The sequence below is a fragment of the Sminthopsis crassicaudata genome, chromosome 6, assembly GCF_048593235.1.
Source record: "Sminthopsis crassicaudata isolate SCR6 chromosome 6, ASM4859323v1, whole genome shotgun sequence".
NCBI classification, from domain to species: Eukaryota; Metazoa; Chordata; class Mammalia; order Dasyuromorphia; family Dasyuridae; genus Sminthopsis; species Sminthopsis crassicaudata.
The window spans coordinates 236,495,931-236,521,617 of NC_133622.1; the positions used below are offsets into that span (position 1 = coordinate 236,495,931).

The 25,687-nt window shown below is 38.6% G+C and overlaps 1 protein-coding gene and 1 long non-coding RNA gene across 3 annotated transcripts in view; one reads left to right on the forward strand and one right to left on the reverse strand.

The window, feature by feature from the left end:
* NUP160 (nucleoporin 160) overlaps positions 1 to 24,597 on the reverse strand; it is a 45,122-nt gene extending 20,525 nt beyond the window's left edge. Inside the window, exons 1-21 of one of the 2 annotated variants that reach the window (XR_012483323.1) lie at positions 24,397 to 24,520; positions 21,785 to 21,893; positions 19,779 to 19,989; positions 19,060 to 19,282; positions 18,120 to 18,198; positions 17,286 to 17,400; positions 16,635 to 16,793; positions 15,856 to 15,933; positions 15,558 to 15,655; positions 14,029 to 14,113; positions 12,678 to 12,746; positions 6,194 to 6,277; positions 5,718 to 5,888; positions 5,422 to 5,521; positions 5,001 to 5,166; positions 4,059 to 4,186; positions 3,793 to 3,953; positions 2,922 to 3,055; positions 2,593 to 2,663; positions 2,329 to 2,488; positions 1,125 to 1,194 (exon numbers count right to left, since the gene is read on the reverse strand). Coding sequence is in view for 1 of the 2 variants with exons in the window: in XM_074274434.1 (XP_074130535.1) it covers positions 1,125 to 1,194; positions 2,329 to 2,488; positions 2,593 to 2,663; positions 2,922 to 3,055; positions 3,793 to 3,953; positions 4,059 to 4,186; positions 5,001 to 5,166; positions 5,422 to 5,521; positions 5,718 to 5,888; positions 6,194 to 6,277; positions 12,678 to 12,746; positions 14,029 to 14,113; positions 15,558 to 15,655; positions 15,856 to 15,933; positions 16,635 to 16,793; positions 17,286 to 17,400; positions 18,120 to 18,198; positions 19,060 to 19,282; positions 19,779 to 19,989; positions 21,785 to 21,893; positions 24,397 to 24,499 (2,574 nt within the window). In the remaining variant the exon portion in view is untranslated. Of the gene's footprint in view, positions 1 to 1,124; positions 1,195 to 2,328; positions 2,489 to 2,592; positions 2,664 to 2,921; positions 3,056 to 3,792; positions 3,954 to 4,058; positions 4,187 to 5,000; positions 5,167 to 5,421; positions 5,522 to 5,717; positions 5,889 to 6,193; positions 6,278 to 12,677; positions 12,747 to 14,028; positions 14,114 to 15,557; positions 15,656 to 15,855; positions 15,934 to 16,634; positions 16,794 to 17,285; positions 17,401 to 18,119; positions 18,199 to 19,059; positions 19,283 to 19,778; positions 19,990 to 21,784; positions 21,894 to 24,396 lie in introns of both variants that reach the window. The other variant, XM_074274434.1, reaches the window with a different exon arrangement.
* LOC141546537 (uncharacterized) lies at positions 22,783 to 25,210 on the forward strand. The gene is made up of 2 exons (XR_012483325.1): positions 22,783 to 23,907; positions 24,234 to 25,210. It is a non-coding gene; the product is annotated as an uncharacterized LOC141546537 (long non-coding RNA).
* The last annotated feature ends 477 nt before the right edge of the window (positions 25,211 to 25,687 follow it).

A 25,687-nucleotide genomic window follows, 5' to 3' on the forward strand; every position in this document is an offset into this window, starting at 1 on the left:
CCATGCAATGGGGCAGCTAGGTGGTGCAGTGTATAGAGCACCAGCCCTGAAGTCAGGAGGATTTGAGTTCAAATCTGGTCTTAGACACTAACACATCCTAGCTTTGTGATCCTGGGCAAGTCACTTAACCCCAACTGCCTCAGCAAAAAACAAAACAAAACAAAACAAAAGAACATTAACCCATGCAAAACCTTATGTTCCAATTTTCCTTCCCCTTTCCCTATTCCGTCCCCTAGATAGTACATAATCTTGTAGAAATGTTTAATCCAACATAGGAACATATATTTATACAATTATCTTGGTTGCACAAGAAAAGTCAAATCAAACAGGAAAAAAACGAGAAAAAGTAAAATGTAAGCAAACCACGACAAAAAAAAAGTGAAAATGCTATGTTGTAAACCACACTCAGTTCCCACAGTCCTCTCTTTGGGTATAGATGGCTCTCTTCATCACAAGAGAATTGGAACTAGTTCAAATCATCTCATTGTTGAAGAGAGATACTTCCATCAGAATTGATCATCCTGGTGCTGTGTACAATGATCTCCTGGTTCTGTTCATTTCACTTAGCATCAGTTCATGTAAGTCTTTCCAGGCCTCTTTGAAATCATCCTGCTGATCATTTCTTATAGAACAATAATATTCCACAACATTCATATACTATAACTTACTCAGCCATTCCCCAACTGATGGTTATCCATTAATTTCCAGTTTCTGGCCACTACAAACATTTTTGCAGATGTGGGTCCCTTTCCCTTCTTTAAGATCTCTTGAGATATAAGCCCAGTAGAAATACTGCTGGGTCAAAAGATATTGCTTACTATTTCAAATATAAGACTGTGTTTCCCATGGGAAAAAGAGAGACCATTCCTAGTATGGAATTAGGGTAGAGATATGATGTGTACGGCTAACTTCTTGAGAATGATCTCTGGGGATGAGTTTTGACCCCCGCTCCCCTGAAAACCTGTAATATACATTGATGGAGATGGAGACTCAGTAGTGAGAGCTATTTGTGTGACTAAAGAGAAAGCTATAGTTTTGGCCAAGATAGGTAATTATATCCAAATGTGTAATTCAGAAAATGATGCTGCTAATTCAAATGAACAAATGTGAAACACTGAACTTACCTGTAACTGTGTGTACTGACAGCTTCCCATCAAACACTCTGGAAAGATGCATCCAGGATTGCTAGGCCACCTAATCATTAGCTAAGAAAAAAGATCTTTTACTGTTGTCAGAAGAAGTAAATGAACACTACAAAATAAGCTGGGACACAGAAGCTTTTGAAAAACCACTTTAAAGGATGAGATGAATGGATTGAAGGAAATAGAAGAGCTAACAATCACTTAGCATTTTAAAAGTTTAAAGTTTTACATCTACTCCCTCATTTCATTCTCACAGCAAAATAGGTGTTATAATTATGCTCATTTTACAGGGAAAATTCTGAGATTCTGAGAAGCTAAGTGGCTTGTCAAAGAATTGCACAGCGTGGTGGGATTTGAATACAGATCTTTCTGACTCCAAGTCCATTGCTCTATCTACCATATCACCCTATCTGTCTGAGATATATTCTTTTCACAATTAAGAGGTAATAACATAAATCACATCAAATAATTACATCAAGAAGATAAATGTGAAGGGTTCAATCATCTGTACAGCCTGTCCATAATGGCTCAACTGGTTAGCAAATAATGCTCAAGTCAATCTGGCCCCAGTCACCTTTTCAACTTTATTACATCTGATATCCCATAGATTGTCAAATGTACTCTGAGCTGCTTTTCCTATTCTACTACTACATTTCCTCTCTATACAAAAAAACAGGACAGCCACATGTGTGGGAATCATTCCTTATCTATTAACAACTCAACTCAGACATTAAAGCAAGCTTTTCCAAATCCCTCCAAATGTTTTTCCATGTTGTGTGTTACACCCTCATTCCAGGATTAACTTGGGTTTCCTGAGCATCAGGCCCATTTCATTTTTAATTGTGGTACAGGTCTTCAAGGTGTCTTGTACACAGCCTATTATAAACTTAATAGACACTTGCTGCACTGAATTAAGGCAATGTCATTTAAAAAAGATAATGTTCATGTCAAGTAGTTTTACCTCTGCCCTAATCTAATGTCACTGACTATATCCTGAATGCCATCTATATCTTATGCCCTAATGATGACATATCAGAAGTGACATCTTTATATAAAAATAATAGCAATGCAATATCTCCACCCCCCATCAAAAACCTTGTGCAATTAATTCATTAAAAACTTATGTAACAATGTCCTTGACGTAGGGAGAAGAAAATTTCCTAGAAGTTTTAGAATAAAAGGATACAAAAGCTGTAAGAAATAATTGGTAATTGTAGTAATCAGCTGAGGCCAATTCACATCAGTTTGAGTGAGAGGAGCCTTTGGTTGTGAGAAGAGATGAGACAGAATGTGCTTCCTGGCCACTTCTTGGAAAAATAACTCCACAATTGTCTGAGGGTTGGATACTTAAAAAAAAAAAAAAAAATTGCAGACATTATTAATCACCAGGAGATGTGTTACCAATGCTTCAAGTAAAAAAAAAAAAAGACTGCCAAGTAACAATCCTTACCAAGTTTATGTGTTGTCAAAGTGTTGGAGTCTGTCAGCTCTAATACTGATAAATGCTGTAGATTGGATTCCCTAGAGGAGGAGAAATGCTCATTTAGCATATCTTTTAAGACTGAGACACTTGAATTGTCAAAGCAACCTCTCTAAATTACTGGATAAGAAATTCTGCATCCCATGCATAAGGAAAAGGAGAAGACAAATCATAAACAAATTAAGCTGCAACACTAGAATCAAGTCCTAATATGTGAAAAGTATTCAGAAAACCTTTTTAGTTATTAATAATAATTAAAAATCCATTACCAACTAACAAATTTAGGGAAAAAAACTTACAGTGTATCTACTGGAACTTCAGATGCCAAACACTGACTTCCCCACTTAATGAGGTAATATGATAATAACAAGGGGGCTGTCCGATGGAGAAGGTCTTGCTGAGACTGGAACAGCTGATTCCCTCCTAAAAGCACCTAAGGAAAGAAAATAAAATGTCAATCGACTTTAAGGTTCAGAGAGATAAAATGACAATGCTTTTTAAGAGACAAGAAATCAGAAAAGTGATGTGCTTATATGGCTTACTGACAGAATACCAAAAAGTATGTCAGCTAAGAGACATTGAGTAAAATGTAATAAGGGCCATCTTGAACCACTCTATGTAATGATGGGCACTAAGTGCAAGATTAAAGGTTAACAAGATGGCAATTATCTCATGTACAAGATACATAGTATATGGAACCCAGCAAAGCTAAAGACATCTTGGGTCCATAGTGGAAGCTTTCCTAGAGGATACCGGTTCTGATCATCTAGTATTCTTTTATGATATGGAGGTTCAAGATACAACTTTCCAAAGATGTAACTTCCCTAATGTTAAAATTTAAGTCAAGGGGACAGCTAGGTGGCGCAGTGGATAGAGCACCAGCCTTGAATTCAGGAGGACCAAATCTGATCTCAGACACTTAACACTACCTAGCTGTGTGACCCTGGGCAAGTCACTTAACCCCAGCCTCAGGGGGGGGAAAAAAAAATTAAATCAAGAAGATAATATCAGCCTTTGAGCCCCCTTCCTAAGCAGATTTCCTTGCTACTTTACAAATGTAGAAGTATACTAATGGAAAAGGAGAAAAGTGCTCTGTACAGCATTCACACTTCACTTAAATTTGTGACTATTTCATAGAAACCTGTTTGAGTTTTCTAAAGTAATACTTACAGCATCTCCTAGCCTCATCAATAGCTGCTGTAGGATCAATAGGTCTCGGCAGATAAGGAAGCGAGTACTAGCAATTTTACAAACACCTCTGCAAACCACATTCCCTGTTGTTCCACTGCCATAGAGCTGAGCAAGGTTCATGCGAACATTTAGAGGCTGAGCTACAACAAGGAAAACAAAGAAGTGCATACGATAATGGAGCTGTACTGGAGATAACTGTGACTTTGTTTAAACTGAGGGAGAATGCTTGCTTTTGTGCCACTTACCAGGATTGAACCCCTTTTCCATTTCTACTTCTGTCTCATAGTCCATTTCCCGTATAAGAAGTCCAATTGCATGGACTGGATTCCTGATCTCCTGAAGTTTACTGCAGATATCTTCCATCACATTTTCTCTGTAGGGATAGAAAGAGAAATTGGTACTAAAGGACTTCAAACAAAATATCCTAAGCAGCAGATGAGCCATGGATATGACCACCCACGAGTCAGCAAAGTCATTAAGCAAAGACATATTTTTAAGCTTTTAATAAAGCTTTAAAAAAAGTTAAGAATTATTATCCTCTGGGAGAGAACTATGGAGACTGAATGAGGATTGAAGGATACTATTTTCCCCTTCTTTTTGGTTTGTTTTTTCTTTCTTGAGGTTTGTCCCTTTTGTTCTGATTTTTGTAACATGACTAGTATGGAAATGTTTAAAATAACTGTATATACATAACCTATATCAGGTTATGTCTTGGGGGAAGGATGATAAAAGAGGAAGAAAAAAAAATTTGGAACACAAATCTTACAAAAATGAATGTTGAAAACTTTCTTTACATTTAAATTGGAAAAATAAAATACTAATGTGAAAAAAAAAATTGCCCTCTAGCACAATGTATCAAGTAATTGTCTCCTCTAGTTTCTCAGAAATGCCAAGATCCACCATTGGAGAAGAGAACATTTTTCCTTATGGTTCATAAGAACTCTTTTAAGATGTTGCTGCAATTAATAATTCTTGTTATATCATCTGGATGTTTCCCATACCTGTTTGCATATAGGTAAAAGAATTTACTGCTTCTCCCATGCATAAGTTAGTTCACCAACTTATTAACCATACTGACTCACTTTACATAGTACTCATCTGAAGTGTACTTCTACTGTATTACTTAAATACCAATGATTATAAAAATCTCCATTATGAAACAGACTTTACCCTAAGTTCTCCCTTACACATCATTTGCGATCAAGTCTTCCAGAATCTGTTCTGCAGCCCTCTCTGGAGATTGAAGGTGATAGCAAGCCATTTCCATCATGAATGACATTTCCAGAGAAATGGATTCCCCAATCAATCGGAGGCATTTGACAAGACATATAACATCACGTGCAATATCTAAATCTATAAGGAAAAAAAAATCCCACTTAACTTTAAAGACGTGAATATTAAATGACAGCATTTTTTTTAAACAGGCAGAGTTGACAATTTTCACAAGCATACACACATTGAAAACATTTGTACCCAATCATTTGAATACCTATGGGGCAAAGACTTTTCTAGAGAATATCATAGTAGTAAGTTATTTTGCATCTATTTGAAATAAGGATAGGGATTAAAAGGCTGAAGAAGGAGATTCAAAAAGGAAATTATTGTTACCATCAGAAATGGTGGTCTCATCCTCTGTCGAAAGATTCTCATCAGGCAAGAGATAGAGATGATCCACGAGGGCACAGGGCATAAGAAAAGACAGGAACCCCTGGAAATGTGAATCTTCTGGTTAATTTTAAAATGTTCAAAGACATAGGGGACAATCTCTTAGTCCAAATAAATTGCATTTCTACAGGAAAAATCAAGTGATATGACACAATTATAAGGAATTACAAAGGAGCAGATGAACATTCAGAGGATTCTAATGAAGAGTAGAAAGTCCTCCAGCATGCTTCTAGCCTTACTTTTTTTAACAGGCACATCATATTTGCATGAGGGTTCATGTGCAGTGCAAGAGGGCGAGAGAGAGCTTCTTGGTACTGCAGACAGCAAGCATAGAACTTGGACCAGAATTCAACTTGTAACTGTCGAAACTCTTCCTGTGAGAATTCGTACTCTGTCACACTTGCCTGGAGCTGGCAGAAGAATAAATAAAATTAAAATATTAGTGCAATTCATGATGTTCTTCCCAAAGTAATAATGTTCTCATTAAAAAGAATTCTATACAAAGATAATTCAAATGGAACTAGAGACAAGAATGACTTTATACTGGTGTCACTTTTTTTCCTTCACTGGGGGAGTACATATTTCCCTATGATTCTCTAGTTTTAAAAGTTCACATATTCATATTTCTTACTAATAAAAAGTTATTTTCTTTATCAATATTGAAGAAAAACATGTAAAGTTATATAAAGTTATAATTTTTCTACTCAAATCTCACCTCATTTTCAACAGCTAAAGTAACTTCTTTCTTGAGCTCACTCCAGGAAAGATCCAAATTCCTCTCTGTTCCTCGACGGAAAATCTAAACAAAATCACATTTTAGTATATCATGCAATGCACCAAAGCTAATCAAAACATTCTAATTAAGACGGCATCCTAACACTGCAGGAAAATGGACAGTACTGAATAGGTATACTTTGTTTTCTGTAATAGATATCTTCCTGAAAAATTGTGTAAATAACATTTTTGCAAAATGAACTGGTTCTGCTTCCTCCTGATTTCTATGTATTCATATAAAGAGTGATGAATATTAAAATGTCCAAACCATTTAGGTTAGGATAAAAGTAGGACTAGAAGCAATACTAAGGTGATATACTACAGAACACCCAACCAGATAGAGGATATGGATGATGCCTTCCTCATACAGATTACAAAAACGGTATAGAGGCTAGCTATAGTAACAACAGAAAAATTCAATCATCCTGACATCTGTTGGAAATCTAATTCTGCTAAAAGTAGAGCATCTAAAATTCTTGACTTGCCTTGTTGACAATTTCATCTCTCAGAAGGTAGAGGAAGCAACGAGGAATACTGCTATTCTAGACTTAATTCTGATCAACAAGGACTGGTTGGCGACGTGGAAGTGACAGGAACCTTGGGAGAAAGTGACCACGTCATCTTGAAGTTTGTATTAGTGAGGAAAGGAAACACGGGGGCATAATTGGACACTAACTCATTAAATAAATATTTACAAAGTACCTAAGAGGTAGGTCCTATGCTAAGTGCTATGGGGGTTGCAAAAGTAAATAAGAAACAATCCCCACCTTAAGTACTAACAAGAAAGAACAATAAAATGAAGATAAAGCAAAATGTATTTTAGGCTCCAAAGAGTTTAGCGAAAAAATACTGGGATAATCTCTTGGGTAAAGGCTAAAAAGATAAACTGTTCACAATGATCAGAATATAATTAAAAAAGAAAAGACATTCTAGCTATGTAATTCTTAATAAATCTAATTAAGAAAAAAAGGTAAACATTTTATTGGAAGGGACCTTAGATCTAAAGCAGTTTTTTATTCTCTCTAAATTATTTCAAGAAATGTTTATCTGCTTGAACATCTCCAATAACAGGGAACTAATTATCTACTCTATCTTTAGATCTACCTTTTAGATATTTCTATATGCCTCGCTGAAATTTGCTTCCTTCTATTTGCCATCATTTAGTCCTCACACAAGTTCTCTGAACAACCCCAAACCCTCTTCCTCTGTGAGTCCTTCATAGATTTGATTTTCATTCACTCATCCAGTCATCAAAGTTTACTCTGTGTGATACACTATATACTAGACACTGGGCAGTACAAACTTACATACAGATACAAGAATCCACCTTTTGTCTTTTCTTTTTTCAGACTAAACATTCTAAACAATCAAGAAATTCTTAAAGAGCCAGAGTTTTGAATCTCCTCTTTTGGATATGCTAGAGATTTTTAATATCCCTCCTGGAGGGTATATGTATGTGTGTGTACCTGCTATGGATATGGAATACTGCATATAATGTCAGACTCGGCTGATGTGTTGATTAGTTTTACTAACTGCTTTCCTTCTTCTATTAGGTGACTCCTTGATTAGAGGTGTGGAGAGGGAAAAGACTATATTTGAAAATGAAGGTGATGTAAAAAATCAAGAAATAAATAAAAACAAAAAATCTGAACAAATGAATAAAATGTAGTACCCAGAAAGAAACATGGTAATTCTGATATCGGCTAACATATAGTCTGGCTAATGCAGCCCAAGATCATAGCAGTGTTTTTAGGAGCTGGGTCATACATACTATTGACTTGAGCTTGTACTCACTTAACACCACTTTTTTAAAGAAATGGCTGTTAAGCATCTCGTACGTGATTTTTCCAAATCTCAGAACTGGGTTTTACTCTTGTTAAATTTTATCATGCTGGATTTAGCTCTTCATTCCAGAATGTTGCCATCATATTTGGTCATGTTGGACATACTTAACTTGGTCAAGCCACTTGGCTTCATTAGTTCTGTAAACTGGATAAATATGCAACCTATCCAAGTCACTGATAAAATGCCTGATAGAATAAGGCAAAAGAGCCTCCTATGCCGTAATCATTAACCTACTGTTTTCAGTTAAAAATACTCAGACTAGCAAGTCTATAATTGCTATGAGAGGCATTCTGTAACTAGTCAAGAACTCATCATTCCAATAATTTAAGCCACAAATCAGTATAATTTTAGAAAAGGGCTTACTAGGGATTCCTAGCCTGCAGTCTGTACAATTTTTTTAAACAGTATTTATTTGGTAACTGTATTTCAACATTTTTTTTTTTTTGGGGGGGGAGGTAATCCTTTGTATTTTATTTTATGTATCTAAAATCAATATTCTGTGAAGATTCTATGGCTGTCACCAGAGTGCTAAACAGGTCCTGAACACAAGAAACAGCAAGAATGCCCATTTTATAGGGGACTTTTTCAATAATCATAGATTTTAAGGAATTTGAATTCTAAAATTGAAAAAACTACCAGAGACCATCTAATATCTTCATTTTAGTTCATATCAAATGATTATAAACATAATAGTGAACATCAATAAAATTAAGCTTGCTTAGAACCATTGAATTTCAATACATAAGCTATCATAGGTTTTTAGTCATTAAGCCCTAAGATCTCTCACAGACTTTTTTTTTTTTTTTTTTTAAGTTTTCTTTTATTCATTTGTAGGCAGAGTTAAAAATGTACTTTGTTCTTCTAGGGTGATTTTGGGGGGAGGGGGCGGGGAGAGTTTGAATTCTTTCATAAAGATCTTTCTGGATTTTTTTATATAGTTTATATTTGTCAATGTTAGTTGAATCAGAGTATTCCATTACAGAATTCATGTATACCACAATTTATTTAACCATCACCATAAAGTCTGACAGTTTGACTAAATCCAGTTTATTTCTAATCTATTGCAAAGAATGCTGCAATGAACATTTATGAACATTAACAGATCCCTTTGTTCTGCTTTTGCCAACATGTACTGGGTATATCCCTTATTTATTATTAGGTCAGAGGATATGATTATTCTAATTTTTCCCATGTACTCTCAGACTGCTCTCCAAAACAGATTCTACTTTAGAATTTGCAATTCCACCTGAATGAGTAGAATGAAGGGAATGAATGAGCATATATATTTCTTCACAACTCCACCAACACCGATTTTCATTGCTTTTAATTCTTTTTGCCAATCCGACCAGGGAAAGGTGTCATATCTTAATGCAACCTTAATTTTGAAGATAAGGAAGTTTAAAGTTCAATGAAGTTGAATTATCTGAGACCACATAGTCAATGAATAGGAGAATTAGAACAGAAATGGGGTCTAAGAAAGATGTTAATGATGAGATAAACCAAATACTATCTATTTTTATGAAAACAAAGAGATCAACTCTGTTGATATAAACAGGCTTGGCTGCAATCACTGGCAAATTTCTAAAATAATCTTAAAAAGTCTTTTAGACTTTAGAAAAGAACAAGGTGGATCATTAGAAAAAAGTCAAACCAAACACTCTTGGCGGAATTATGAAGTGATTCAAGCATTTTGGGAAAGAAATTTGACTTATGTGAGGAAAATGATTACACTTTGACACAGTAGGATTATACTTCCATGCAATTAAAAAGTAGAAAGATCCAGTATAGGAATCAAAATGTTCACAGTAACACTTCTTGTGGAACTAAGAACTGGAAACTAAATTATCTACCTATTGGTTGGAGAATAGCTGAACAAACAAGCATACGATGACTATTACTATACAGTAAGAAATGACAAAGGACAACTCAGAGAAATGTGGGAAGATTTTTATGACTTGTAGCAGAGCTAGAAGAGTAATAAATATATACTAAAAAAAAAAAAATACAGATGAAAAGATTACTAAAAGCAAGTAAAAGGCTAATTTAAAGAAAATTCTCCCCACCCTCCAAAATAATGATTATAGAACACAGATAGGAAAGTCTATCTTCCTCCTTTCAGCATAAGAGGGGAAACAATAAAGGCATAATATTGCCTTCATTGTCAGACATGATCACTGCATCAGTTGGTTTTGAAGAGTTATTTTTCTTTCTTATAAGGGAGGAATCAATTCCAAAGCTTGGTGGGGAGGCAAAGTATATCCAGAAATGACTGTGATATAAAAGCAAGATATCCATAAAATTTATGTTTAAAAAAAAAAAAAAAAAAAAAAAAAGCAACAATTTGTGTAAAACTTTGTTTCCTTATAAAACATGTTAAAAATATTAAGAAAAAGTTAGGCAAAATTATTTCCTTTTCTGAAAAGGGAAACCACAGGTTACAAACAAATATCTAGGCTGGTGGATATATGGACTGTCATACTGATTCTTCACTTTAGCATCATAAATGACAAACTTTCATGGAATCCTTGTAGGAATCCAATAAAATGTGGGGTTACGTGATTATATTATTAGGTGGAATTTCAATTAATTATGTACATGCACCTAAAAGCTGGATAATAGTCATGTAGTGTTAAAATGGAGGGAGATAACTAGCACGACAGGCTCTCCCCTTGGCCTTGCCTCATTCTACACTTTTATCAACACCTTTCAGGAAGTAGAGGAATTGCTTAACTATTTCACAAACGAACAATAAATGAGGTGACAGAATTTTGATTCAAACAATCTTAGGGGCTGAAATGTTGGACTCAACTCAATGACATGAAATATCATATGAATAAAACTCAATTCTATCCCCTCAAAATCAACTGTACCTATACAGACTGGAGGAGACATGGAAGGGGAACAAGTTTACATGAAAAATGATCTAAATTTTAATTGCCAAGTTTAATATGAATTAATAGCATGATGGGGCTGCCTAAGCAGTTACTATAATCCAAGGCTTCATTAATAGACTTATCACACCTTGAGGATTGTGTTCAATAGTTGGCGTCATTATTTTAGGAGGGACATATGCAAACCAATGTGCCCTCTGCAGGACCTGACTGAAGTGACCAGGGTCCTGGAATCCTGTCATATAATGGATAGAGGGAGCTGGGGATGTGGATGGGGTTGAAAAGTCATGTGAAAGAGAAGACTTGCTTTGTGTTGCTGTCCAGTGGCTCAGAAGTTGTAAAGGATGCATATTTCACCTAAACATAACAAGTTTTAAAGACTAGAGCTGTATTGTGTGAGGTAATGGATTTTCTGTCCCAAATGCAACCCTTTGATGCCTTAGCACATGGTATACAAGAGATTTCTGCTATCTGTAGAAAATTAAAATAGCTGTTCACAAAGGCTGCTCCCAATTCGAATATTCATGATTTTATCTCAACTTTACCAGAAAAACTTCTTAGGATGAAAAATCCTTTGGTAAAAAATAATCCCTTGTGCTTAAGACTTTCTAAACCAAAAGAAACCCACATTCCTTCTATTATAGCCTGACACTACCAATTAAAATGAAGCCCAGGTCATCCCAGTACTTCTTCCAAAGGTGGACATTCTAAGGAATGAGCTCAGCTGTCATTTTATACTGGAGGGAGATGTCTCATGGCATTATAGCCAGGAAATGCTGGCAGGAATTTGGGAAGTATGCCTTGTAAGGAATTCCTTCACCAAGAAGTTAGAGGTTTTATTAAAGAGCGCCCCCCCCCTCCCCATCTTTAAATCTTTATAGCTGAAGTCAATGCAATTCTTAATTCTCCCTCACCTTGTAGAGTCAATTACTAGGCCTTATTGATCTGGCCGCCAAAACACCTCTTGCATTCTTTCCATTCATACAGATAGTCATCACCCTAATCCAGGTCTTCATAACCCCTTTCTAGGATTTCAGCAATAGCCTCTTAATTGAAGTATCTTTCTAAAGCTCAGATCTGGACCATATCACTCCCCTACTCAAAAGTATCCCGACTGCCTGTAGGAACAACTTAACCCGGTACTGAAATCCCTGTATGCACAATCTGGCTCTAACCCAATTTTCTAACTCATGTCACATTACTCCCAGTAAGAGCATGCTCAGTACCAGCCAAATTGGACTAGCTGTTTCTGGAATTCAACATTTTCTCTCCTGCCTCTGCACAAACTATCCCCCATAGCTAAATGTACTGCTGTTTACCTCTTAGAATCCCTAGCTGTCTTCATGGAGTTCCCTGTAAGCTTTTCTTGATCCCCTAGTTATTGATGCTCTCTCCCTCCTCAAATTATCTTGTATTTACTTATCTGTTCTATACCCTAGAAGAATTAAACTCTTTTAGGATGGGGACAATATCCCCATTGCCTTATATAGTGCCTTGAACAAAGTATGTCCTTGATTAAATGCTTGCTGAATTTAATTGAAAAAGTAATAGTTCTTTACACTGTAACTGTCAGTATATCTCTTCACATGGATGTGTTGTAATTAACAAATGAAAAGCATTTATCACTTACTATTTCTTGCATAAAAATACAAAATATTAATAACAAATATGGATTGGTTTCTTGCTAACCTGTAAAGCTTTGAAAATAGCGGCATTTGTGAATCGTCCAGGTGTGAAAAGACTCTCTAGATATGTCTCCTGTAGGAATGTAAAGCAAAGTCAGTAAAGCCAAGAGAAGCTGAGAAACTTCATTTAAAAAAAAAAAAAGAGCCCAAATTCCTCCATTTTCATTCACATTAGTCACAGTATGGATGTGGATATATATATATATATATATATATATATATATATATATATATGGATATCTATCTATCTATCTATCTATTTTTTTTTTCCTGAGGCTGGAGTTAAGTGACTTGCCCAGAGTCACACTGCAAGGAAGTGTTAAGTGTCTGAAAGCAAATTCGCGCTGGTCCTCCTGAATTCAAGGCTTGGTGCTCTATCCACTGCGCCACCTAGCTGCCCCTTACTTCTATATTTTGAGCAGAAAAGTAGTTCTCAAATCTCTATGAAATGAAATGAAACATATGATTGCTTTCCTTCTACTAGGTGAAGCTACCCTTGATGGGCTTCCTTGGAAGAATGCGGCTGCACAAGTCCTGGGTTAAATGGACTATGGGCAGATGAGGATGGGAATAGGAAGCTCCACTGCTCACTTAAACAGCACTACAACTCTGCTGGAAATTCCCTACTAGAAAATGTCTTTTTAGACCATACATTGCTACACTGTGGCTCAAAATGGAACAATTCTCATTTTCATCATTTCTTAAGTTTTCATAGGATTTTCTATAATTATCTAGATAATTTTATTTGATTCTTAAGCCAACCTGGTGGGCTAGGTTTGCATAGGCGTTTATCTCCATTTTATGTGTAAATGGTAATAATTAATTATGGCCAACATTTATATGGTGTTTGAAGGTAAAGTGCTGAGCCTTGCAACATGGAAAGCCTCCAACACTGATGCTCTCTAGGGAACTACTGGCTTCTAATATAAGGTATTTCACATTAGAAAAGAAATCAAATAGGGGTTTGGAACAGAATTCTGGGGCCCCCAAATTAATTAGGCAGAAGCGCTTCCCTTTCTTTTGAGCCTGTAGTCTTTTACACACCACCACCATGAACTTCCATGTGAATACCACCTGGGTTTGAAAACTGCTTTTTTGACCTTCATTTGACCCCTTGAGGGTTAGGCAGGGCAGTACTTTTACTCCCATTTGGTAGGTGAGGACCAATGTCAATGAGCCAGGTCTCCTGACTACCTCCACTGCTCTTGCAATGGACCTCCAAGGTCCTCTGAGAGCTCGTAAGGGCTTAACTGAGTGGGATTTCCATCTGTGAAAGCCAGTTAAAGCAAAAGTAAGAACACAAAATTAGTCACCTCTTACTCCTTAAGATTTGACTTTAATTGGGCACCACTTACTCTTGGATCTTGGTCATCTCTGATAGTGATTTCCTCCTCCGGCAGAGACTGCATGAAAACTGGGTTCCACTGTCCTGCAATATTACTGAACAAGAACACACCTGTTAGGACAATAACAATGACTACCCAGAGACAAGCTGATGACATCATGATCTACACAGCCAACTGTCTACAGTTTTACTTTAAGCTTACGCTCTCAGTAAGTTTCCAGTAGGCTGTTCCAAACTGCCAGCTCTTCCAATATTCAGAAGACTAATAAAAACAAAACAAAACAAAACTCTCACTTGTCGGAGTTGTCCAGCCAAGGCAACCCTTCCTTTCTACATGTTAGAATTGGAAGGAACCCTTGGGAACTAAGCAGTACTACTCTGATCATTTTGCAGACAGCACAAGTTTTATGTTACCAAGATTGCTACTCAGAAAGATCTGAAAAGCTTAAAAAAGTATATGTCTAATAATAGTCTTAGTGTGGGAGCAGTGAACCCAGACTACGAGTAAGTTACAAAAATGCAGCATTACTTACAAGAAATATTATTTTCCTTTTCTCTGTTAAAACTTACAAGGATAAATTATGTGTATAGATCAAAACATGAGTTATTTTTCTTTAAAAAGAAGGCAATTCAAGTCTAACAAAATGGTCAAATCCAAGGCCTTATCTTTCATGAAAACCATAACTATGCTATGTTTTGATCCGGCAGTATTAACACTGGATTTGTATCCAAAAAGTTCATAAAAGAGGGAAAAAGACCGACATGTACAAAAATGTTCGTAGCAGCTCTTTTTGTAATGGCAAGGAACTGGAAATTGAGTGGGTAACTATCAACTGGGGAATGGCTGAATAAATTATAGTATGTGAATATAAAGGAGTATTATTATTCTGTAAGAAATGATAAGCAGGCTGATTTCAGAATAGTCTGTGAACTGATACTGAGTGAAGTGAGCAGAACTAAGAGAACATTGCACAGTGACAACAAGATTATGTGATGGTCAACTATGACAGACTTAGTTCTTTTCAGCAATGTGGTGATCCAAGACAATTCCATTAGACTTGGGATGAAAAAAATCATCCACCTCCAGAGAGAGAATTATGGAGACTGACTGTGGATCAAAACATACTATTTCGACCTTTTATTTTTTGTTGTTGGTATGCCTCTTCTTTCTCATGATTTTCCCTCTTTTAGTCTGATTTTTCTTTTACAACATAACAAACATGGAAATAGGTTTAAAATTATATATATGCATATATATATATATGTATGTATGTATGTATGTATGTATGTATGTATGTATGTATGTATATGCATAACCTGTAATAGATTACTTGCTATCTTGCCAGAAGGGAGGGAAGGGAAGATGGGAGAAAACACTTAGAACACAAAATCTTACAAAAATGAATACTGAAAACTATCTTTACATGTATTTGGAAAAATAATGTTGAGGAAAAAACATAGTTATAAATCGTCATCCAGTTTTTCAAGGATGGGTATGTTTTCAGTGGGGTAGGGTCATAAAAATGGAAAAATGCTTACTGTTCAAAATTGATGTATTTCACAATTGTTTGGTTCTCAACATCATGCCACAGAGCCCAGATATCAGTGGGTGTTAAGGTAAAGTCAATCAGGGTTTCCTAAGAAAAAAGAAGAGAAAAAGTAACTACATCAAAAACGAAAAGGATATTACAACATCAAATGGTGGCAGAATTCAGATAAGGATTTCATTCATGTGTGCAGCGAAATCTTACTTGATAGCATGAAGTCTCTTAAACCTGTTTTTTGTGGTCTTGATCACTACAGTTTATAAAGGGAGATTTTTACCACGGAAACCTACCTGAGATGTGAATAATGAAGAAATGTGATCTAGACTGTAGCGGTTATTTTCAGTGCTCACCAACTGGAAAACGCAGAACTGTTGAAATACAAATGTTTAAGAAGGGTGGTTGAATTCAAATACTATTTTTTAACTTGCAAAAATTCTTGTTTTGCACCACAAAGCAATATTGCAACTAACTAGAAACTTCACAGCAAATTTCTGTGGCAGCATTTTCTTTAAAATGAAGAAAACAAGGGGGCAGTCATCTAGTCATCTACCCACCTCCCATCTTTATACTGCTTCATGTCTCAACTCGCTTTTCATCTCTTGTTCTGGACGTGGTACTCAAATGAACTACTTCTGGAAAGTGCTATTAAATAATTGTTGTATTGGTCAATTCAATGTTCCTATGACTCCTCAGAATAAATCTCCCTTTTCTGGTCAACATTTCCCTCTATATGTCTCCTTTTAGAAACAAAGATTGTTGAGGGGAGGGCTTATCCCACTTGTTGTATTTGTATCTCCAGCACTTATTGCAGTTCCTTGTATGTAAGCAATTAACAAATTCTTGTAGATTCATTCATTTGAGAAAATGCCTAATTATGAGAGCTATAAGAATGACTTATCCATGTTCCCACAGTAATTGCTGGTGTCTCACGAATGCTAATTTGTTTTTGTATGAAATATTAAGGAAGATAAATTCATGAGATTAGATTTTAAAAGACAAAGGGTTTTACTTTATAAAGTGGTTCCAAAATATCCATGTAAAGTTAATGAAAATGCTAATCATCATATACCTGCCCCCGTTTTGGCGCATGCATGTAGACACCCAGGCAGAGTCCCATGGAAGGAGAATAGGCGAGGCGCAATTTGTGGCCAGTTCCAGCTGCCAGTCTCAGGTCTTTATTTACAGGTACATATTCTAGCATGTCAGTTACCATCAGGCACATCTGGTCCTGTTTGAGATAAAAGAAGTTGTTAAAGATTCTTCCTCTTTTCCCTTTTATCATAAGAAATGTTCAAGCCAAGTACACTGCCACAAAATTCATTATCAGCATTTATTTAAACAACTTGATAGGTTTTATTTATATAAAAGGGTATGGTGAGACACTTCTCTTCAATTTGGCAAATGCTAAAAAGGAAACTGGTATAATTGCTATTTTTATGATGATTTTTTTTTAGGTTCTTTTTTTTCTTGATGTTTAATTTTATCAAAATATGATACCATGACTATATTGATTATAATCTATTCCTGTTATATTTTAGAAGTTATAAGTAAAAATTACAACGTATGAAAACAAATCACTTAGAAAGTTAGGATTTCCACAAATTCTGATCTAATTGTCTTTCAGACCAATACAATCAGTTTCACTCTCTCATCATTCACCTTCCAATATAAATCTAAGAATGAGAATGGGCCCAAAGTCAATAGTGCCTAGGGCCTTTACCTTATAGGACCACATCCGGAGCTTGTGATCTTGGCAAAGTGCAAAGATGAAAGCATCATGCTCCACACAGTGAACAGAGAGACTGAGGGGACGGTCAGAAGGGCTCTGGTCACCCCTGAAAATGTAAGCATAAAGAGCTATAGCAGAACCAGAGAACAGTCACTTAGGAGGTGCATACATGATGGAGTTTTGGAGGTTTCCAGATACTTTTGATCAATAGTAGCAGCAGCAATAGTTTATCATCTGTTCAAATACTTTAAAAATACTGTTTTGGAATAGGATTATTATCAGTTACATAAACTCATTTTAGACTTGTATTAAGTTTGTACTATACATTTGAACTTGACCTAATCAACATAATAATTTATAATAGAAAACTGTTTCATTCTGACAGTAATTTTTCTTCATATGCTAATCTGTTCTAAGAATCAAGCATTTTCTACTAATTATTCTAGGTGAAACTTGATTTAGAAAGTTAACAACACATGCATATATAAATATATGTTTGTGTATACGTTCCCATGCCATGAAAAGTGCTGACAGAACGGATGCTGTGGGAAATATATCAAAAATTCATAAACGAACCATACTAATAGATTTTCTGATGTTTATTTTCAACGTATATGATGCTACGAACTTTTCCTCTCTAGAATGTTATTTAATGCCATTAAATACAAAATACTTAACAAATAATTCAGAATTAATACAACATTCTCTATTAGAAGGCATCAAATTCTTTAAGTTAGCATTTTTGTATGCCTTTTAAAAAATCAAGGCCAAGGCATATTTTAGACCAGTACAGATCTTGATGACTTCTTTACAGCTACTACTAACCTGATAGCTGTTGGCATCCAGCCTGTAAGCAAACGTTGCATCACCGAGCTCTGTTTTAATTCTACAACTGACATAATACCTAGAAGAACAAAAAGGAACAAAATATATTTAAGGTTCTCTTTATTTAAAGTAGTCCTCAATAACAAAACAAAATAGAATAAAAGATTCAACGCTAAAGGGAGAAACCTGGGCTTTATCTTTATCTAAGGAGAATGAATATATTTAAAAATGTCTCATAATGATTGAGCAAAAATATGTACTTGGAAGTTCAACAAGATGTTCTGCTATCAGGATCTAGCTTTAGAAAATACTTTACTTCTTACTAGAAATGAAAACCAAATTCATTTTCTAATCACATAAATATCTCTATTATTTATTTATCACTAAATATTCTTTTTATAATTACATTTTATTACCCAAAATACTATTTATTATAGTCTAATTTTATATGCTAGTTTGTGACTCAGGATAGGAGCCTATGTTCTAGTCCTCTCATCTCCAATAATCCCTTGTATAATCTGGAGTAGATTATATAGTATGAGAGCTCAATCTTAATTTTCCTACTCTTTTAGAGGTTTCATCATTCCAGGAGCACTTTGGATCCATGACTAAAACATGAATCAGACAGACCTGTACCCCCAAATGGTCTTACTCAATTCAAACCAATATTAATCAAGTATCTACTATGCACAAATCTCATAGGAGTTCCACTCTAGCATGGGGGGATAAATTACAAATTTATAGAACAAATAATACTGGCTATGGATTCAATGCTTTAAAATACAGGAAGATGGAATTACTTGAGTTAAGACAATGAAAGACTGTTAGGAATGCTTGGAAGGTTCCTCCTTTTGAGGAAGGAGGCAGAATGAGATGATGTGGAACCCCCTTCTTCCCTTTCATATGACAATTATAGGACGTATCCCAGTCCCCATCTTACCAGGTATATCATGAGGAGGCAGTTTAAGGACAAATAATCCCCCAGAAGCTGAAGGCAAAGCAAACATTGCTTCCCCCTCACTGCTTAGCCAAGCTATTGAAGTGGTAGAATTGGGGGCTAATCCAGGAACTGTAGGAATTAATTGGTAGTTGCAAGGATCACTAAAATCAACTTTCCCAATATCAGTGAATATCGACTGCATTTGACTTTCAGTTACCAACTCCTGCAAAATAAGAAGGCATTTATAAATAATCATTCTTTTCCCTTTCAAAGTAAAAATGGATGACTAGAAAGCAAAAAAGGTCTTCTATGAGACCTTTAAATATTTAAACTGATGCAAATTTGGCAATTACAGTTCTAGTAAGGAAATCAAGTTTGTTCACAATCCAAAGGGATAACTAAAGAGAGGTTAGGAGTTAGTGAGAATCATAGTCATTCTAGAAACTTCACTTAAACTTACACTCCTAGTATAAACTGTTTGCACTATTGTCTTTCTTCCCAGGTTACTTTTACCTTCTGAATCCAATTCTTACTGTGCAACAAGAAATTCGGTTTTGCACACACATATTGTATCTAGGATATACTATAACACATTTAACATGTATGGAACTGCCTGCCATCTAGAGGAGGGGGTGGATGGAAAGAGGAGAAAATTCAGAACAGTACTGTCAAAAAAATTATAATTATAAAATTAATAAAAAAATAAAAAATAAACTTACACTCCTATACATCCGGGAAGGGTGTGGCAGTACTAATCTGTGTACTGTATGATTGGTTAAAATCAAAATGATCACATGATTATGAGTCTCAGAGACATGAACACCTCCTGGTAAGACGTTACAATTTTGGAATTTGAGGCGGATGGCATTATTCAGAAGATTTATGTCCAGAGATTCCTCCACCAGCTCCAAAGTATCGCCAGAAGTAACCCTGTTGAGAAAGAGAGAGAGATAGACACTAACTTCCTGGTAATTATCAAATTTATGACAGTAAGAAATATTATAAGCAATATATTGTATTTAACTTATACGTTAACATATTTAACACGTACTGGTCAAGCCATCAGGGGGAAGGGGTGGGGAGAAAGAGGGGAAAAGTTGGAACAAAAGATTTTGCAATTGTCAATGCTGAAAAATTACCCATGCATATATATATATATATATATATATATATATATCTTGTAAATAAAAAGCTATAATAAAAAAAGAAAAATAAATAAAAAAAAAAGAAAAATATTATATGCAAATATCCCCCCTTTGCGAACTTGGACAAAAGACTAACAATCAATGTTACATACATATTGCTGTCCAAGAGTCCCAAATAACAAAATCACATTTGAATTTAAAATACAGAGAATATAAAATCTAATATTTTAAAAATCGCCACAAAAGTTTCATTTGAAGAACCCAGGCAGTTAAGTGGAGCAATGGATATGGAATTAGGAAGAGCAGAGTTCAAATCCTGCCTCAGTTATTTAAAGTTGGAGGACAAGTCACCTAAACTGTTTGCCTCAATTTTCTCATCTGTAAGATGGGGATAATGAAAGTACTTACCTCCCAAGGTTGTGATGAAAATCACATAATATTTGTAAAGCCCTTTGCAAAGGTACTATCCAAATGTTAGGTACTATAAAGTCTTTTTAGGTACCAGAGAGAAAAGAAAAAAAGTAACAGCTCTTATCCTTAAGAAATTTATGTTCTACTGGAGGTGGAATAATGGGGGTACAATTATGCACACAAAATAATTATGGGAATGTGGAAGGTTACTAACAACTGGGGAAATCAGGAAAAGCCTGATGTGGGAAATAGCCCTTGGGGCGAGAGCTTTAAAAGAAGCTAGAACAAGAAATGATAAAATGTAATGTGATGGAAGAACTGATTGTTGCCATGAAGTTTCCATGATATTGGCTATGAAATACCAAGTTTGATATATTATTAATAATTTCTCCCGGAAGACCGAGAGTAAATACCAAGTGAATACAGAAAAGTTGCAGTTACAGTAATATATGAACATCATATATATAACATCAAGCAAATATAATATCAAGCAAATATATAACAAAATATATAACATCAAGCAAAGGCAATTCCCACAAACCTGGGTGATCCATCACTAATTTCTTTAACTTATGGAAGGGCTTGAATGAATAGCATGTGGTCAGGTATTTGTTGTTCATCTTTATACACAATTACTTTAGTTGGCAATTAAAAGGAACATAACAGCCTTTCAACATGTAAAATAATCCTAATCTGATTAATTGGAGAAATAGGTTTAGTCTTCATTGAAAATCCTGACAACCATCCCCATATCCATGATTTCCTCATCACAATACATAAACTACAATATTATCTTTGTCCCAAATAAAGAACTCCTTACTTTTGACTATGCTATAAAGCTGTCTTCCTTTTCTAGTCTCCTAGAAAATTTGTAGTGGGAAAGAAAGGCCACTCATTAGAGGTTATACAGTCCAACATCCTCCTTTTACAGACACGGAAACTGATGTCCAGGGATGTTAAATGTGACCAAAGTTACACAGGGAGAGTCAGCAAAGTATTAAATCAGAATTTCCCCCTGCTACATTTGTTCTCTTTTATAACTTCGAAATCAGATTTTTCAAAAAATCTTCCCCTTCCCCAAAACTATTATTCACTTGGGATAAGATCACCCATTTTACAAGAATATATGGACCCCATCTCCTTTCTGGTAGTGGTAATGTAACACTCACCAATGAATGAACCTGTTTCTGGTGACAGAGAACAGCTTGCTGCTTTCCATATAGTAGAAGCCACCGGCACTTTCGCCATATTTCACAGCTCCTGATAAACCCACAAGCTCTGCAAGGGAACATCAAAGAGAGAAGCTTAAAAGAGTTGAAAGCAGAAAAGATCACAGAACATTAGAGTAGAATGGACATTAGAACATGTAAAGGGCAGAACTCAGGATTAGTATACTTGAGACAAGGTGTTAAACAATTCAGTGGAATGGATGATAAGGGTTATCTAGTTTAATGTGAATTCTCTAATTCAGTATGACCGATTTAATCTTACAACAAATAATGGTTCCTTAGTGATATAAGGATTGGTTTATACTCAGTATATGTAATGATGTAATGGTAATAGAGCAGATAAACTGGGGACAAACTGAGCCAGGGACAGACTTTAAGATAGAGACCATGGGGGTGGCTCTCCTGCTTCCCTCTCTGAGACCAAGGCCCTGCTGAAGGGCCTCAGAAAGCCAGCCCTGGCCCCAGGCAGGGAGATAGACTGTGAAGGAGACAATAACGGCTTTTGAGCTTTATCCCCGGCTATTCCCGTGTGATTATTCCGCTAACAGGTTGGTCCCAAGACCTACAGAAAGCTAACCAGAACATTACAACAACAGAGAATGTTAGACTTTGAAGCATAGAATATCAGGGTTGGGAAGGGCTTTAGAACATTGTTTTAGAACCCAGAATGTTACAACTGGAAGGTTTCTCAGAATCTGGAATGTCAGAGGTGGGAGGGACTTAAGAACAAAGCCTGTCAGAGGGTTCCTTGGAAGTGTCAGAAAGGCAGGTACAGAAAATGTGATATTAGAGCCCAGAGAGTAAGGGGAAGGAGCATCCTTAGAATCCAGGTTGTCAAGGGCGGACGGGCTCTTAGAACTCAGGAAGGGGTCGGGGATGAAGGTTGTCCATAGAACCCGGAATGTCAAGGATGGGAGAGCCCTTAGAACCCAGACTGCGGAGGGACGCGGGAGGGCCTTGGAAACCAGACTGCGAGGAGGGACGGGGCAGGGCCTAAGAAACCAGACTGCGAGGAGGGACGCGGGAGGGCCTTGGAAACCAGACTGCGAGGAGGGACGCGGCAGGGCCTTAGAAACCAGACTGCGAGGAGGGACGCGGCAAGGCCTTAGAAACCAGACTGCGAGGAGGGACGCGGCAGGGCCTTGGAAACCAGACTGCAGAGGGATGCGGGAGGGCCTTGGAAACCAGACTGCGAAGGGACGCGGGAGGGCCTAAGAAACCAGACTGCGAGGAGGGACGCGGCAGGGCCTAGGAAACCAGACTGCGAGGAGGGACGCGGCAGGGCCTAGGAAACCAGACTGCGAGGAGGGACGCGGCAGGGCCTTAGAAACCAGACTGCGAGGAGGGACGCGGCAGGGCCTAGGAAACCAGACTGCGAGGAGGGACGCGGCAGGGCCTTAGAAACCAGACTGCGAGGAGGGACGCGGCAGGGCCTTGGAAACCAGACTGCGAGGAGGGACGCGGCAGGGCCTAGGAAACCAGACTGCGAGGAGGGACGCGGCAGGGCCTTAGAAACCAGACTGTGAGGAGGGACGCGGGAGGGCCTTGGAAACCGGACTGCGAGGAGGGACGCGGCAAGGCCTTGGAAACCAGACTGCGAGGAGGGACGCGGCAGGGCCTTGGAAACCAGACTGCAGAGGGACGCGGGAGGGCCTTGGAAACCAGACTGCGGAGGGACGCGGGAGGGCCTTAGAAACCAGACTGCGAGGAGGGACGTGGCAGGGCCTTGGAAACCAGACTGTGAGGAGGGACGCGGCAGGGCCTTGGAAACCAGACTGCGAGGAGGGACGCGGGAGGGCCTTGGAAACCGGACTGCGGAGGGACGCGGGAGGGCCTTGGAAACCGGATTGCGGAGGGACGCGGGAGGGCCTTGGAAACCGGATTGCGGAGGGACGCGGGAGGGTCTTGGAAACCAGACTGGAGAGGGTGAACCCTGGCTGCGGAGGGATGCGGGAGGCCCTTAGCACCCAGACTGCGCGGAGGGACACAGGAGGCCCTTAGAACCCAGACTGTGGAGCGGGCCGAGGGGAACGGGAGGACCCTTAGAAACCAGACTGGAGAGGGTGAACCCTGACTGCGGAGGGACGCGGGAGGCCCTTAGCACCCAGACTGCGCGGAGGGACGCGGATGCCCTTAGAACCCAGACTGCGGAGCGGGCCGAGGGGAGCGGGAAGACCCTTGGAAACCTGACTGCAGGAGAGTGAGAAGGCCCTTAGAGCCCAGATGGCGACGGGGGGAGGGGAGTGGGAGAGGGGGCAGGGCTGCGGGGAGGCCCTTTAAAACCAGACTGGAGAGGGCGAGAGGGCCCTTAGAACCCAGACCAGTCCACGGGAGGGATCTTTGCAGGGAACGTCCGAGCCATGGGCCCATCCAAGCCCCCCTTTTACAGACGGGGACATGGAGGCAAGGAGGGGGCGGTGACCGGGCCGCCCGAGGCCGGCACTCGGTCCCAGCCCTGCGGCGGCCTCGGGAGCGTTAACATGCCAGGCTTGGAGAGCCGGGGTTCCCGGGGGAAGGGGAGGCCGAGGCCTCGAGGCCCGCTCGCCGAGTACCGGAGCAGCCGACGAAGAAGTCCCGGAAGTGCCGCTGCGTCTCCCGCTCGGCGCCGCACAGCTCCACGAAACTCTTCTCCAACGCTCCCGCCGCCGCCATCATCCCGCCGCCGCAAAGGCCGACGGGACGCGCGGGCCCATCCGACTGCTCACGTCACTTCCGGCGGCGCCTCGGAGCCGAGAGAATCTTCGGGGTCGGCGCGACTCGGCTCTTTCCTGGAGCCTTCGGAGCCGAGGAAGCGAGCAAGCCTCGAGTTCCTGGCTAGAGCGCCCTCCCACCCCGAGCCCATTTCCGCCGGACCCCAGAGGGGCGGAGCCGCGGCGGTTTCGTTTTCTTTCGCAGGCGCAGAGCTCCCGGGGCTGTGGCGTGGTGGGGCAGTGTTACAGAGCGGGAAACTGAGTCCCAGTGTCCTAGACTAAAGCCGTCCGGCCTACCTACCCCTCTTATTGCAGAAATTACGGCCCCTGCCCTCTGTCCCACAGGCAGCAAGCTCTGGAAGTGCCGTTAGTTGGGGGCGATGTTGCTCGGAAGCTTTGCCCTGTGGGATAATTGAGAAATAGCAGAGGGAAGACGCTCGAGTTGAGTAAGAGTGGAGGGCAGGCTCCTGTAGGACACGCTCTTTAGCAAAGGAGATGCTTCCTTAGGGCACAGAGAATTTCCCGTATCCGCTATTTTGACATCAGTAGCTCACATTACGCTTTGTAGAAGCAAACAAAAGCCGTCCTTTTCCAAAAACGTCTGGTGTTTGGATATATTTTTGATAGAACTTGAAATAAAGGAAGAAAGATGCCTGGGTTTGTGGGACTTTAGAAATCATTTCCATGTCGGTATTTCTCATTTGGCGTTAACAGTCTCTGTATCCAGAGCTCGGGCTTGTCCTTTGCCCAGTTTCTTGCAGTTAAATCCAGCTGTTCATGAGCCCCTTTGAGGTTTTCTTGGTTAGATAACAGTGCTTATTATCGCTTGTTCAGTCTATTTTGCAGGTGAGAAACTGAAGCAAGTGGGAGTGAGGGACGTGGTTAGGGCTGCAGTTTCTGTCTGAGACAGGTTTGAGCTGTCTGACCCCAGGCTCGGTGCTCTACACCCGGCACCACCCACGGCTTTTTTGCCACCCCCTGAGACAGTTCCCAGTTTAGAGCTTAGAGGTCTCGTTTCAAGGTTTCCTTTGTAAATTCTGAATGCATTTGCTTAGAGTTTTCCTGGGCACGTGATGGATGTTTGTTAATATACGTTGTAAGTGAATTGGGTTATTGAGAGCGATGCCAGTCACTGGTGAGTCTTCAAATTCAG